The sequence below is a fragment of the Sorex fumeus genome, unplaced genomic scaffold, assembly GCF_029834395.1.
Source record: "Sorex fumeus unplaced genomic scaffold, SorFum_2.1 ptg000009l, whole genome shotgun sequence".
Lineage (NCBI taxonomy): Eukaryota > Metazoa > Chordata > Mammalia > Eulipotyphla > Soricidae > Sorex > Sorex fumeus.
In genome coordinates, this window is record NW_026606066.1 from 19,419,773 (window position 1) to 19,435,115 (window position 15,343).

Sequence of the window (15,343 nt, forward strand, 5' to 3'; positions counted from 1 at the left end):
AAATTCACTACTAAAGATCTAATTCTGGGCCAGAAAGATAGTATAGTGCATGGGGCCCTTGCCTTGCATGTGGTCCCACAAGCCTGTCAGGAGTGAGTCTAAGTGCAGAGCCAGGAATAAACCCTGAGCACCACTGGGTATCACCCCAAAACAAAACATAAAGAAATGTTGATAGATTTGGCAAACATGCATCCTTTAAGAGTTTCTGAAATAAATTAAAATTTATATTTCTCAGAAAGACTACAAAACTGTGGTTTTAGGTAATATAGTTTATTGCTTTCTGATACATAAGAGCATAAATATTCAAGGCAATCTCTCAGAAAATTCCACATTGGAATTAGAATATGACTAGTTTTAAAGCAGATCAATAATTTAAAGTTATTTATTAGGTTCCATTTAAAAATGTTCTCTTTACTGGTGTTTTTTTTTTTTGGTGTATGTGTGTTTTCATCTGTTCACATATTTGGAAAAAGGAAAATTTTCACTCTCACTTTTCAGAAAACCTTTGCATGACAAAATGTTCTAGTACTCTCTCAGGAAAAGAAATATTTTAAATTGAGAGATTTTTAAATTAAAACCAGAGAGGCCTTTTGTGTTCCAGATTATTCAAATGAATGGAGATATTGGGAAATCAGGAAATATTCCAAGTTCTTCATAAGTGGATTAATAGGGTATTATCTCATCTTGGGATAAGAGAAGTATTGTGTTCTTGGATACATTTTGTGTAGACTTGGAATTTGAAATGCCACTTCAAAACAAATTACACATTCCACATACTATTTAGACTATAATCATTCAATCTGAAGGACCCCAGACTCATTTTTGGAGACAGAAAGCTTTTGTGATTTGTTTTTCTGTGACTTATTCATGAATGATATAATGGGTATACTCAATAGACCCTTTTTATGCATGTTTTCTTCATGCAGCCTATAATTGCTTCTTGTTTCAATGGTGTGCATGTTCTGGATCTCACAGACACAGACACACCAAAAGTCATTTAGTGTGATCTATATTATGTCATTCAGGTCCCACTTTTGGAAAAATTTATTTTTTCTAGGGCTTCTTCATTAATAATGATCTAATGAAATGATAATTTAGGTAAGAAAGTTAACCTTTTCCTTTTCTTTTTTTACTCAGAAGGGACCTTTGGCAATAATGACCTTGTAGTCACCCTTCCACATAATACACTTATGAGACAATAATGCCACATTGTATCTTGGTCCTCTACTACCAACCACCCCAATCTCTTTTCATTCTTTTATTTAAGAGGCTCCTGTCCATTTTCTTTTCCCTCCATCAAATACTTTATTTCACAGTTGGATAAAGAGGTAGAAGATTTATAGGTCTTGTGGATGTAAGAAGTTACTTTTGGCTGTTTCCTTGGGTTCTGTGCTTCCTTTCAGTAAGTATATAGGATAATTAGATTTTTTATTAGATTTTTAAGGATAAATTTTTACAATTTATTCATTGAAATATTTGTGCACACTTCTAGATTTGCTAGATAAAATCATTTATTATTAAGCTAACACATAAAAATAAATCCAAATACAAACATAATTTTAAAAATTGAGAGGGTCTTTTCCCATACTGGAAAATCCTATATTCACTCTTATACACCTCTCTCTCTCTCTCTCTCTCTCTCTCTCGCTCACTTTCTGTCCTCTCACACTTCTCTAAGTAAATTTCTTTTAATAAAATGATTTTGCTTCAGTATAAAAGTTTAAAAACTTAAATTAACATGAAGTAAGTTAATTAGCACCACACTAGTATCTTAGATTTTATTAAACTCTGAGGAGAAAAGATAAGAGGAAAATTGCGGGTAGAGGTGGTGTTGGCCACACCAAGTGGTGCTCAGAGCCTAGTTATGGCTCTGTGCTCAGGAAATACTCCTGTGAACCAAATATAATGCCAGGGATATAACTGGGGTCTGCCACGTGCAAGAACAGTGTCTGGAGCCCTATACTATCTCTTAAAATACTATAGCGATAGCACAGCGGGTAGGGCGTCCGCCTCACAAGCGGCCAACATGGCCGACCCGAGTTCGATTCCTCGGCCCCTCTCGGAGAGCCCGGCAAGCTACCGAGAGTATTTGATATGCCAAACACAGTAACAACAAAGTCTCCAATGGAGACATTACTGGGCCCGCTCGAGCAAATCGACGATCAACGGGAGGGCCTTTACCTTTACCTTTACCTTTAAAATACTATAGCAAAAGTTTATTGCATTCTATTAATCAGAGATTTAATTATTCCATGGATAATAGTATCACCTGTATCATGAATGTATAGTTTCCTTTAAAATGTTATAAATGTCAGTGAAGTAACTTTTATCTTCATATTTGGTATTTATACTTCATGAGGTTTTAATTATGAGTGCTCCTGGCTTCTCTTTAAGCCCCTCGTATGCATATTTTGCTTGCTTTTCTCTATGTGTCTTACTTGTACTACTCTGGAGAAGTGCATGTTCTCTACTGAACATGTATCTCCTCTCTTTCTCTCCTCTCACATCTTTCTAAGCTAAGTTTCATTCAGTTAAAAACTATCTTACTTCACTAAAAAATGATTAATTAATTGTCCTGCCACACCTGAGTAGAACAGAAATTTTTCAAAGTTAATTTCTGATTTTCTGTTTAGAGCAAGTCTGAATCAATAAACTATGCCTTGATTAAGAAAAATCAAACTAAATAAACTTCATTCTATTCATAGTTAGAATACTCAGAACCAAAAAGTATTGGGGGCTTGAGAGATAGCACAGCAGGTAGGGTGTTTGCCTTGTACGTGGCTGACCCGGGTTCGATTCCCAGCATCCCAAATAGTTCCCTGAGCAACGCCAGGAGTAATTCCTGAGTGCAGATCCAGGAGTAACCCAGGTGTGACCCAAAGAGCAAAAAAAAAGTATGTATTAAAGAAAACTTTATAATATTAGTCATTTTTACTACTTTACATTGAGAAGGCAATAGAAGTTAACAAAAACTAGCTCTCTTATTAAAATTATCCTGATCATCTCATTACATACTTACAGCTACTGAGCAACATTTGGAAAGCACTACACCTCAAAACTGTGGAGATAACTCAAATTTGGTGATGTTAAGAAGCAATTAAAAAATGTTTACCTCAGAGGCTTCATTTTCTTCTTGACAATCTTTTGTGGTCTGTGTTGTCCCAGCCATCTTCGCTTTTTCAGCAGTTGTCTGGTTTTCCTCTTCGTAGGACTTAATAATTTTGCCCAAATACAAACTTGCCAAATAAAAGGCAAACCAAAAACTTACCACAATGAAAAATACCATGTAGATCTTTCCAGTAGCATAAAGGATCTAAGGGGAAATATAAACAAAAAAAGAGGATAAAAATTTCTTTTCCTATATTATCCCTTTTTAATTGAAAAATAAACTCACGCCCCTGTGTCTCACCCTTTCATGCACTCATCCACTTTCTGTGCCAACTTGGAGTCTGCTTCACAAATGCCAGCTTGATGGGATAATATCTCTGCTCAGCCCCCTCTACATTTAACCTATGGTATCCTGGTTGTCCAAAGCTGCTTATTTATCTCCTGTATCTTAATGGCTGCACTTTAATAGATCAGTGGTCTTGTACTGAGACCTGTATCTTCCCACTGCTTCCCCTTCATCATCTGGTCCCTTGATTTTGAAGGGTTCTAACTTTTCAAGCAATAAGTGGTTAGCTAGTGCTACATCTTCAACTCTGCTAGTTGAATGATTTCCCAGGGTTTCCAGAACTGTGTTAAGACCTCTACCTCAGACCTCACAGGGCACATATATATTTATACTTCCTGCAGTGAAGTTGTGGACTGAAGTGTAGCCTTGGCTGCCCTTATGCACTTCAGGCTAAGAGTAACATTTCTACTTCCATCCACTTGTCCTACAAAAAATTTTTCAAAAGGCTTTGGTGGTACTAAGAAACTATAAAATTCTAAATTACAGCAAGAGGAGAGGTGAGACTAATGACATTAAAAATCAACTTCAATCCATATTTGTAGCTCAAAACAGTAAAAAAGAAACAGCAAAACTTTATTGGAATAGGTCTGGAAGGGAATGAAAAGAACAATACTCATTTAAATCCCTCAGAAAGCTCTTTCATGGTGTGGGGTGGTAAACTACCCCAAATCCCACCAGGAGTAGCTGGGATATGTTGGAGGGATAGTGTTGGAATACTGCATCACTGAAATCCAATCATGAACAGCTTTGTAAGGGTCTTTCTCACAGTGATTCAATTAAAAAGTTAAAAATAAAATCTTACCAGGAGTGATTTAGGACTTACTGCAAAATCAGAAATGAACCTCAAATACCTCCGGGTATGGTCCAAAGACCAAAACTAACCAACCAAACAAAAACCCATTGCATTTATCATAAATACACAGCATTTTAGAAATCCCTGAAGACTACAAAAAAGTCTTAGAAATGAAAGCTTCCAGAGTAATATGGACAGCTACAAAATCAGCACAAGGAAATCCATAGCATTCTATATGCCAACAATGAAATGAATGCAATAGAAATTTAAAACCCCCATCCCACTCACAACTGCGCCTCAAACAGACAAATAAACAAACAAAAACCCTGAAAATTAGTTCAACAAAAAAAGGAAAAGACCTGTCATTGTCACTTTCCTCCTATTGTTCATCAATTTTGCTCTAGCGGGTCCAGTAACATTGTGAGACTTGTTACTGTGTTTGGCATATAAAATATGTTACGGGTAGCTTGCCAGACTTTGCTGTGTGGGTGAGATACTCTCGGTAGGTTGCTGGGCTCTCTGAGAGGGCCGAAGGAATCAAACTCTGTTTGACCGGTTTGGCCACGTGAAAGGCAAACGCCTACCCACTGTACTATCACTCCAGCCTGAGAAAAGACCTATATAAAAAAAACTATTAAGTACTACCAAATGAAGTTTTAAAAGACCCAAGGAAATGGAAACAAAGAATCCTGTTCATGGATATGAAGGATTAATATTATCAAAATACACAGATCCTATAAAATAACTATGATATATTTTAAATAGAGAGATTAAATTCTATTAAAACTTACATGGAGAAATTACCCCCAACCCACCCTCAATAGCCAAAGCAATCCAAGATAAAGAGATGGGAGGGGATGGAGTGATAGCACAGTGGATAGGGTGTTTGCCTTGCACGAGGCCAACCCGGCTGACCAAGGTTTGATTCCCAGCATCCCATATGGTCCCTTGAGCACTACCAGGAGTAATTCCTGAGTGCATGAGACAGGAATAACCCCTATATATGGCCAAAAAGCAAAGAAAAAAAAGAGATAGGAGCTATTTCTTTTCCCAACTTTAAGTTATACTATAAATCTATAGTAATCAAGAAATTACAATGTTATAATAAAGATAAACTATCAGACCAATGAACTAAAATTCAGAACCTAGAGATATACTATTTGGTATTTGGACAATTAATCTCTAATAAACTAAGAGTATTAAGTGGAAGAAAGAAAGTCTCTCCAACTAATAGTATTTGGAAAACTGGTGAGTCACATGTGAAAAAAAAAGATGTCATCTGACGCCATGAAGAAATATCAATTAAAAATGGATTAAAGACCTTGATAGTACACCTAAATTAGTAAGTTACAGTGAAGATAATATAGTCAGAATCCTATATGATATTGATTCTAGAGGCATCTTCAAAAATTCGATGTCATTGGCCAACCAAATGGAAGTTAAAATGAACAAATGGGACAATATTAAATAAGAAACTTCTGCAACAAAAAAGAAACAATGACAAGAATAAAAAGACACCCCTGAAAAAGGAAGGAAATATTTGTCCACTATTCATCTGACAAAGGGTTAATAACTAAAAAACAAAAAGCACTTGTAAAACTTAACGAGAAATAAACCAATAAATCCCATCCAAAAATGGGAAGACAAGATGAACAGATACTCCCTCAAAGAAGACATATGATGACCAATAGTATATTTTTTAAAAAATGTTCTGCATCTCTACTCATCAGGGAAACACAACCAAAACAGTGAGACATTAACTCACCACAGTAAAGCTGGCACACATAACCAAGCTGGGAGGGGACCACTTTGGCATGGATATGTGGGAAAAGGAAACTTCATTCACTGATTCTGGGAAAATTGATTGATTCAGTTTCTTGGGAAAACTATTTGAACGCTTCTTAAAAAAAAGACTTCTCATTTAAAACTGGAGTTTCCGTATGATTCAATAATTTCACTTCACATTATCTATCCCAATGGCTCAAAAACTCTATTAAGAAATAAATTTACCCTCCTATGTTCATTACAGCATTATGAACAATAACCAAAATATGGAAACAATCCAAATGTCTAAGAACAGATAACTGAATAAAGAAACTATGACACACACAAAAGAATACTATTTGGCTATAAGAAAAGAGAAAATAGTGCAATTTGACTCTACTTGAATAGAACTGAATGGTACCATATTTGAGTGAAGTCAGAGGGAAAGGGACAGATACAGAAAGAAATCTCTTATATGTGGGATCACTTGATCACTTGAAATCCCCTTACTCATTGACTTGCTCGAGCTGGAGCCAGCAAGGTCTCCATTCTTCCCTGTCATATTCTAATGTAGCTCAATGGCATCTGCTCATTCTAGGAACACGAACACCCTCAAACCCATCATTCAGGGTCTTGATGAAGAAGCCTGACCATCTCATAGGTGGGCGGCCACGCAATCTTTTGACGTCCCGTGGAATCCAGTCGGTAATGACTCTAGTCCAGTGATTGTCTCCTAATCTCATTACACGTCCAGCCCATCTGATTTTTGATGCCTTGGCAAACAAGACAGCGTCCCTGATTCTTGATCATCCATGGAGGTCAGAACTCCAGATTCTTTCTCCCATTTGAGTTAAACATGATACTCCAAGCATAGCTCTTTCCATTCCTCTTTGTGAGACCCGAATAGCTTTCTCATCCTGTTTTTGTAGGGCCCTGGTTTTTGAGGCGTATGTTAATGCAGGACGAACAGTGGAATCAAAGAGATGTGCTCAGAGCTGGAGGTTCATTATCCTCTTAGCTATTTCTTCGACGTTCTTGAAGGCATTCCAAGCTGCTCTCTTCCTCCTGCGCAACTCAGGTGTCAGGTCATTCGTCATGTTGACCCCTCAACCTAAGTACACATTCGGAGATGTTTGTCCAATTGAAAGCAAATGGAATGTCAGGAATGAGACCATTTCTCTTAAACATTGTCTTTGTGAGATTCAGCTGTAGTCCGACCTTTCCACATTCATGGTCGAAGTCGGCCGGCATTTGTGCCATTTGGCTGATGTTTGGTGTTATAAGAATGATGTCATCAGCAAAGCAGAGGTGGTGTAGTTGCTGACGTCTATCTTCACTCCCATTCCTTCCCATTCCAGTCATTGCATGATGTTCTCAGGGTGGCACTGAAGAGTTTCGGTGAAATGGTATCACCCTGCCCAACACCTCTCTTGACATCAGTGATCACCTCCCTGTAGAATGGTGAGATCCTGGCAGTGAATCCACAATAGACCTCACAGAGGATCCTGATGTATTGGGTTTGAACACCCTGTTTGGCTAGGGCCACGATGACTGCTTCATTCTCAACAGAATCAAAGGCCTTCTTTAAATCAATGAATGTTAGACAGAGCAGCATCTTGAACTCCCGAGAAACCTCAATGAACTTGGTTATCGTGTGGATATTGTCAATTGTGCTGAATGCTTTGTGGAACCTGGTTTGCTTCTATGGTTGTCCTTCATCTATTGTTCTGCCTATCCTGTTCAGGATGACTCGAATGAACAGCTTGTAGATGACAGACAATAGGCAGATCAGGCGATAGTTGCCTATGTCGTAGATGTCTCCCTTCTTGTACAGTAGTACAGTCCTGCTGGTTTTCCACTGGGATGGAACCTTGCATTCAGATAGGTAGCATGTGAAGAGCTGAGTCAGTGTATTGATGAGTACTGAACGAAGGTTCTTCAGGTGTTTGAGTCTGACCTTGTCTGGGCCGGGTGCTGTTTACTTCTTTATCGATGAAATGGTGTGTTGGATTTCGGAAGGGAGAATGCTGGGAATGACATATGCATTTTGGAATTTGGTATGTAGGCAGGTGGACATGGCTATCGAAGAGATCTGAGTAGAAGTCATGGATAATCTTCTCCATTGCCTTTCTGGAAGATATGATAGATTCATCAGGACATTGGAGGGCAGTCATCTTGGTCTTATAGTTGGTGAAGGACAGGCTGGCATTGTGAAGTGCTTTTCCCGGCTTGTGCCACATCTGTCACCACTGCTGCTCTTCTTTCTTTGAGGTCTTCCTTTATTGCTTCTCTACACTGCTTTGTGAGCTCGGACGTTCACTTGTAGTTGCCTGAGGCTTGAGCCAAGACACATTGACAAATGAGCTCGAGAGTTTTCAAAGACAGACAGTTTTTTGTGGCTATCTCACTCTCGGTGTTCTTTGCACAATCATGGTGGAGCTGAACCAGTAGATTGTATCCCTCGTCAATGTTGTCAACAATGGCATCTTCCCATGTTGTTGCAATAGTGCCAAAGAGTTCCCACTTGGTGGTCGTTTTGGGAGTTCTCTTCTTAAACTTTGCAGCCCTTTCATCCTGCTCTGTGAAGTAGAATTTTGCATGAAGGAGACGGTGGTCCGATCTCGTTTGGAATTTTGGGACAACAGCGACATTAATCAGGCAAGACTGTTGACTGAATATGATGTGATCAATTTTGTTGTGGAACCACCAGTGGGAGACTCCCATGTCCAACAATTAGATTTGGCCTTCTGGAATTGTGAGTTACTATGGATGGTCTTGGTCAATCTGATGAACTCGCAGTCTCATCCCATTCGTTCCATTCTAGGCCATGGGTCCCAATGTGGAGTTCTTTGACTAATCTTCTTGGTCCTATCTTGGCATTAAAATCACTGACAATGATCTTGTAGAAGGTATGGTCTTCTTTATAGAACTTCTCCAGCTCCTTGTAGAACTTCTCAATTTCTCTTTCATCATAATTGGATATTGGTGCATAGACAACGAAGATAGAAACTGCCGGCAGTGAGCCACATCTATTCAAGTGTAATCATCTGATTCAGGTTGTTAGGCATTTAAATAAATCAATGTTTATGGCCAAGTTTGTGTTGACAAGGCCACCGACTCCACTGACGCCTCTTTTGTCACATGTTCCGAGGAACAGTTTTTCCCGTGTTGGAAATGGCGTGATGTGATTCATATATTCCCATCTCAGTCAAACCAATGATCTTGTACTTGATCTTTCACGCTTGCACCTTCAGGTTCTCGATGGATGTATCTGATGCCAGCGTACATGCATTGAAAGTACAGACAGTAATTTTTGTCCTTTGTTTTGGCAGCCTAGGTCAGTCCTGAGATTTTATCAGCCTCTCTTTCCTCATCCTTCTTAACGCTGCCATATTGGTGGCTCTTTCAGGGTCAGGGGAATGGGCCTCATTGTATTTGCTGGTTTTGGCATATCAAATACACCACGGATAGCCTGCCAGGCTCTGCTGTGCAGGTGGAACACTTTCAGTAGCTTGCCAGTCTCTGAAAGGGATAGAGGCTTTTAGGGTGGCCTCTAATCATCCTTGCAGGTGTTCCCATGGTTCAAACCATATTTCAATGCAATCAAATATGGTGTGGTAATCTTGTATTAAGTGTTTTATGATATATTGTGCAGCTGCATTACGGCTGCACAATCCGGAAAGCATTCTGGAGCGTGTCGGCAGCTGGGTAGTGGAGGCAATGGAGGTCTGCCGGGCTGCTGGGAGCAGGCAGAGGATCTCTGTTTCCGGGTCTGTTGAGCCTGGAGTCCGAGGTCACAGATTTCCCCTTCCCTTGCTCTGTGGGGCTTCACTCATGCGTAAGTCTCAGCCTGAGTGTCTGGAAAGGGTCCTGGAGCCTGTCGGCGGCTGGGTAGTGGAGGTAGTGGAAGTAATGGAAGTATGCCGGGCTGCTGGGAGTAGGCAGAGGATCTCTGTTCCATTACCTCCACTACCTCCACTACCCAGCCGCCAACACGCTCCAGGATGCTTTCCGGACACTCAGGCCAAGACTCACATACAAGTGAAGCCCCACAGAGCGAGGGAAGTGGAACTCTGTGATCTCGGACTCCAGGCTCAATGGACCCGGGAACAGAGATCCTCTGCCTGCTCCCTGTAGTCCGGCAGACCTCCATATGTGGGATATAAAGAAGTATAATAAAGAAATAGCAAATGGACAAAATCAATGGAATCTGAGAACTGATCTATAGAGGTGAGCCTACCATAGTGGTAAGAGATCTTGTATGAGGGCAGCGATTGAGGGAAGATCCCTGTGACAATAGTGGAGGAATTGGTCTGGTAGAGAGTATTGTACTGGAACATTTTATACATGAAACCATATCACTGACAGTATAGTAAATCATTGTGATCAAAGTTATATTTTTAAAAAGGGTGAATCCAGCAATTTAGTTAATTTGGAGTAAGCATTTGATTTTTATGTTTTATTAATGGAAAAAATGAAGAAAAATATCTCAGAATAGAGCATAACAGTCTAAAGATGGAATATTAATTATTTTATTTTAAAAAACATATTTATTTGGCTTTTTGGGTTATACTCGACTATACTCAGGGCTTACTTCTGGCTCTATACTCAGAAATTACTACTGAAGGTGCTTAGGGGACCATATGGGATGCCAGTGATTGATCCCAAGTCAGCCCCATGCAAGGCAAATACCCTACCCATTGTGCTATCGCTCTAGCCCCAGGATACAATTGTTTGAAGTTAAACCATATATATATATATATATATATACATATATATATGACATTTAACAAAGTCAGAGTATGAATATTTGGAGATTGTTTTCTTTTTGTAATATAGAAAGTAGCCAACAAGGTAGAAATCTATGCATATTCAAAGAGGTGGTGATCATAAATATTTCAATTTCTATAAGAATATCTAAATTGATTAGGAAGCCTTCAGGGAAATGTGGAAAAATCATACAGTTTACTTAAATGAAGTCACTTATGCATAGGAAAATGCAAAGTTTAGATTTTCAAATATGAATATGTCTACATTCTAAGATTTATCAAATAACAAGCAGACATTGCAATGCCCCCCCAAATAGTCCATCTCTTTATCCTCATAGATTATGGGTTATTAAAAAGTTAAAAAAATAGGGAGAGCGTTAATTTTCATGTTTATATTTGAATGAACAGGTAATCTCTTTTTAAAGAAAACATTGTGTGTGTGTGTGTCTGTGTGTGTATGTATTACATTTTACATTTGACCATTTAGAATAAAGGCTTATGGCAACATTTCTGTGTGCAGGGAAGATTATCTATATTCTTACCTGATGATAAAGTAATTCAGGGAAATCTTGTGTCATTAAACGAAATAGGGCAAGGAGGGCCCATCCAAAATTGTCAAAACTTGTATATCCGTAGTCAGGATTCATGCCAGCACTGACACACACATATCCCTCAGGACACTGACTAAATAAGAAAAAAAAAATTTAAAAATCTGCTTACTCTTAGACATTCAGATTCCGACTAAACCACAAATGCAGACCATTTGCCCATGAATAATAAATGAATAGATCCTTCTTCCACAAAGAGTAACTCCTCAAACAATTCCTAGTAGAAAAACTGCAAGCGAGTCTGATTTTTAAGGCCATGTAAGTGAACAGGACTAATTAAACTAAAAGAAAAAGTGAACCTCACAAGTGGTGATTTTCGAGTCTTTCTTAAGATTTCTTTATTACCCAGTACTTCACTTTCCTAAGATGAAAGTGTAGCTGATGAAAAAATCACACTCACAAAAATTAAGCTGCAGTAGTTAAGGGTTTCATTTTCAAATTTTCTCATCTCAAACTTTCATTCCCATTATTTGCGAGAAAACAGTTACCGTATTAATAATTTATAAGCAGTACTTATATTTTGGTAGAAAAATCGAATAAAATATTTTTTCATTTTCTTTCATGGATGTCTCATACTTTCCTCTACTGGGACATTATATGATGGTCAGTTATAGTTTTTTGGCTCATTAATCACGTTTCCCTCTATTTATTCATTTATTCTCTTAACCAGTTCTGCCCACATTATTTTGGGGGTCTTGTTTTAAATGTTTGTGGGTAACAAGTGTGAGACAAGGTGAAGCATAAAAATATTTATGCCCTGAGGTTTGTTAAAGTGATGACTCACAGAATCAAACAAAATAAACATTTATTTTAGGCATTAACTTTTGGGATAGTTTGCTATGCAGCAAATTGTGGTGTCTAAGCTTAAACCCAGGTTCGATTGCTCCAACCCTCTCGGAGATCCTGGCAAGCTACCAAGATTATCTCGCCTGTATGGCAAAGCCTGACAAGCTACCTGTGACGTAATTGATATGCCAAACACAGTAACAAGTGTCACATTGGAGACGTTACTGTGCCCACTCGAGCAAATCAATAAAAAATGAGAGGCTAGTGACAGTGACAGTGACAGTGACTGCTGAATAGTTGCATAATTTTCTCTTCTGATCTTTGAATATATCACTTTGATTCTGACTGTACCAGACTAGCTTATCTTCAGTATGCATGGATTCTGACTATTCTTGACCAGATACCTTCATTATGAGTTTTGGATGTTCATTTATAAAAAGTTGGCATGGTATAAGACAGTCACCTGGGCTGAATTCCCAATTTGGACTTGTGAATAGATTGATAGCATTAACTGGCTATAAAGGAGATGAGCAAGAGACAAATGTCAATTATAATAATACATCTAAACTGCAAAACTCATACTCTTCTTCCTTATACCCATCTCAATTTCCTTTTGCCAATCTGAACCCCAGAAGAAGAAAAACTTGATGTTATGAATAACTATCAAATTGTTTCAGCTGAGAAATGTAACAATTATGCAGTCACAGCACTGCTAAGAACCCTATTTCCAGTTTCTCATATCTCCATCTGAAACTATAGACAGCATATGAAAATTGTGTGATTTTTCTAAAGATTTACTTACAAGCATGATTTTTAAAAATAAGATTTTTATTAATATATCATTATGGGGCCAGAGCGATAGCACAGTGGGTAAACTTTGCATGCTGCCAACCCAGGTTCCATTTCAACACAGGAATGGCTCCCAAGTATGCTGAGCACTGCTGGGAAGACCATCGCCATTGTCCCCAAATAAGACATTAAAGTAAGTAAAATAAGGCATATTTTAAAATACTTTTCTCCAAAGGCTTCTAACCAATGAAAAGAATGCATTGTTTGTTTTTGATAATTCTCACTAGCTCTGTAATTACATTTCTCAACAGTTTGGATAAAATAATGGAATCAAAATAAAACTGTCAGCAAAATCAAAAAAATGTTCAATAACTATGTCTGATAACTGATAATAACTTTACAGAAGTAAAGTTATCAATGTATTTGTAAAAGTACATTGGTATATATCTGCATATATATATATACATACCCCGCATCTGACCTGTTACCACAAAGGAGAGCAGACATTTTTTCCTCCAAATAATAAAAATTTTCTGTTTCTGAAAAATAAGGAAAAATAATATTGTTTAGGTAATAGTGAGAAGAAAATATAACAATAATTTATTTAGATTGGCATAAAGATAATTATGCCTCACTGCAATGAAAAGGAAGAACATAGAACCTAGTTTTTTTTTTCTTTCTCTCTTTCTCTCTCCTTTGTTTTAAATCTAGGAATTATCCTAGCATCCAATAAACAGGCCAAAGGACCTCTGGGAACTCAACTACTCTACAGTCACCAAAGTGAAAAAGCTCAGCACTGAAAGGAGAGAAGCCCATTTAAAATTAGAGATCAGATATTCTGGGAAAAGCCATTAAAATGGGACAGAATAGACTGTAATTTGCATTAGCTTATCACCACAGGGTGTTTGATAGACCAATCCTTTAATCAAATCTCTGTTTATTTCTGAAAGCAAGAGGCCAATACTTGTTATGCTGGTTGAAGGGGAGAAAGAGGTCATACACAGATCCTGTCAAAACCTCAGTAAAGCAGAATGCTGAATTATAAGCTAAAAGGGGGGAGAGATGGGAGCACTAAAGCATCTAGAACTCCAGGGAACTTCTTTCCTAAGCAGGTAAAGACCAAGTCTCCACTTGAAATCAGTAGCACTGTAGCACTGTCCTCCCATTGTTCATTGATTTGCTCTAGCGGGCACCAGTAAGGTCTCCATTGTGAGACTTGTTACTGTTACTGGCATATCGAATATGCCATGGGGAACTTGCCAGGCTCTTTCATGCTAGCAGGAGTACTCTCAGTAGGTTGCCTAACTCTCCAAGAGGGACAGAGGAATTGAATGTGGGTTAGCTGTGTGTAAGGCAGATGCCCTGCCTGCTGTGGTATCACTCCAGCCCCTGAAATCAGTCACTGTCACTGTCCTCCCATTGTTCATCGATTTTCTCAAGCGGGCCCAGTAACGTCTCTATTGTGAGACTTTGTTGTTATTGTGTTTGGCATATCGGATACGTCACGGGGAGCTTGCCAGGCTTTGCCGTGCGGGCGAGATACGGAGGAATCGAACTCAGGTTGGCCATGTTGACTGCGACGCCCTACCCGCTGTGCTATTGCTCCAGCCCAAAATCAGTAGTGTCAACTAATTCAATCTCAGTTAGCAGTGTTAGGAGGTATGCTGAATCTTCTTTCACATGCAGATTCAAGGACTTCTTTCTTAGATAAAGCCCAATTGCCTCAGGTATTTAACCAGATCCTACAATTTAGCCAAACTGAGTCCTTCTGACTGAGACCCTAGCAGGAAAGGGGCTAAAAGTATGGTAAGGACACACAAGTCTCAAGGACTCCAGTGAACTCTACTATAAAGTAAGGTCCCATGTGGCATTAGAGACTGGGTGCTATAACCAAAGATAAAGTCCCAGGAATTTCAGCAGGCATTGTGCAGCAAGCCCTTCACCCCCACCCCCACTCCCCCTTAAGCCTTCAGTCACCACCCAAATTCCGAAATAAGCTAGTCTCCAAGACTTCCAGGAATCCCATTCGTATTAGTGCAGTCCCTTATAGAAAGAGCTGTGGTCCAATACTGAATAGCAGTGTTTGAGGCAGGGGAGAATTTTATCAGTCTGAGGCCCCATTTCTCCACATCTCACTGAAAAATTCAAGGTAGTTTGTATCCAAAGCAAGTCACCAATAGCAGCACATACCTGTGGCTAAACTTTAGAGGAAAGTTTTGGTACCATAGTTCAAACAGAAAATGAGTGGTCACTTAGAGGAGAAGCTTTAGACAGACTGGTACTCCCTACCCAGAGAGGTGACTGAAGGAAATCCTAGACAAAACAGCCCTCTCCTGCTTAATACCCTGAAAAACAAACTCAGTTTCCAAAACTAGAACCA

The 15,343-nt window shown here is 38.8% G+C and overlaps 1 protein-coding gene across 3 annotated transcripts in view; it reads right to left on the reverse strand.

Annotated features, from left to right (window-relative positions):
- The window catches only part of SCN7A (sodium voltage-gated channel alpha subunit 7), a 97,995-nt gene that overhangs the window by 46,118 nt on the left and 36,534 nt on the right, over window positions 1-15,343 (reverse strand). For 2 of the 3 annotated variants that reach the window (XM_056110338.1, XM_056110336.1), the window contains exons 8-10: window positions 13,433-13,502; window positions 11,323-11,464; window positions 3,113-3,313 (exon numbers count right to left, since the gene is read on the reverse strand). In XM_056110338.1, the coding sequence (XP_055966313.1) occupies window positions 3,113-3,313; window positions 11,323-11,464; window positions 13,433-13,502 (413 nt within the window). The remainder of the gene's footprint in view (window positions 1-3,112; window positions 3,314-11,322; window positions 11,465-13,432; window positions 13,503-15,343) is intronic. The other variant, XM_056110337.1, reaches the window with a different exon arrangement.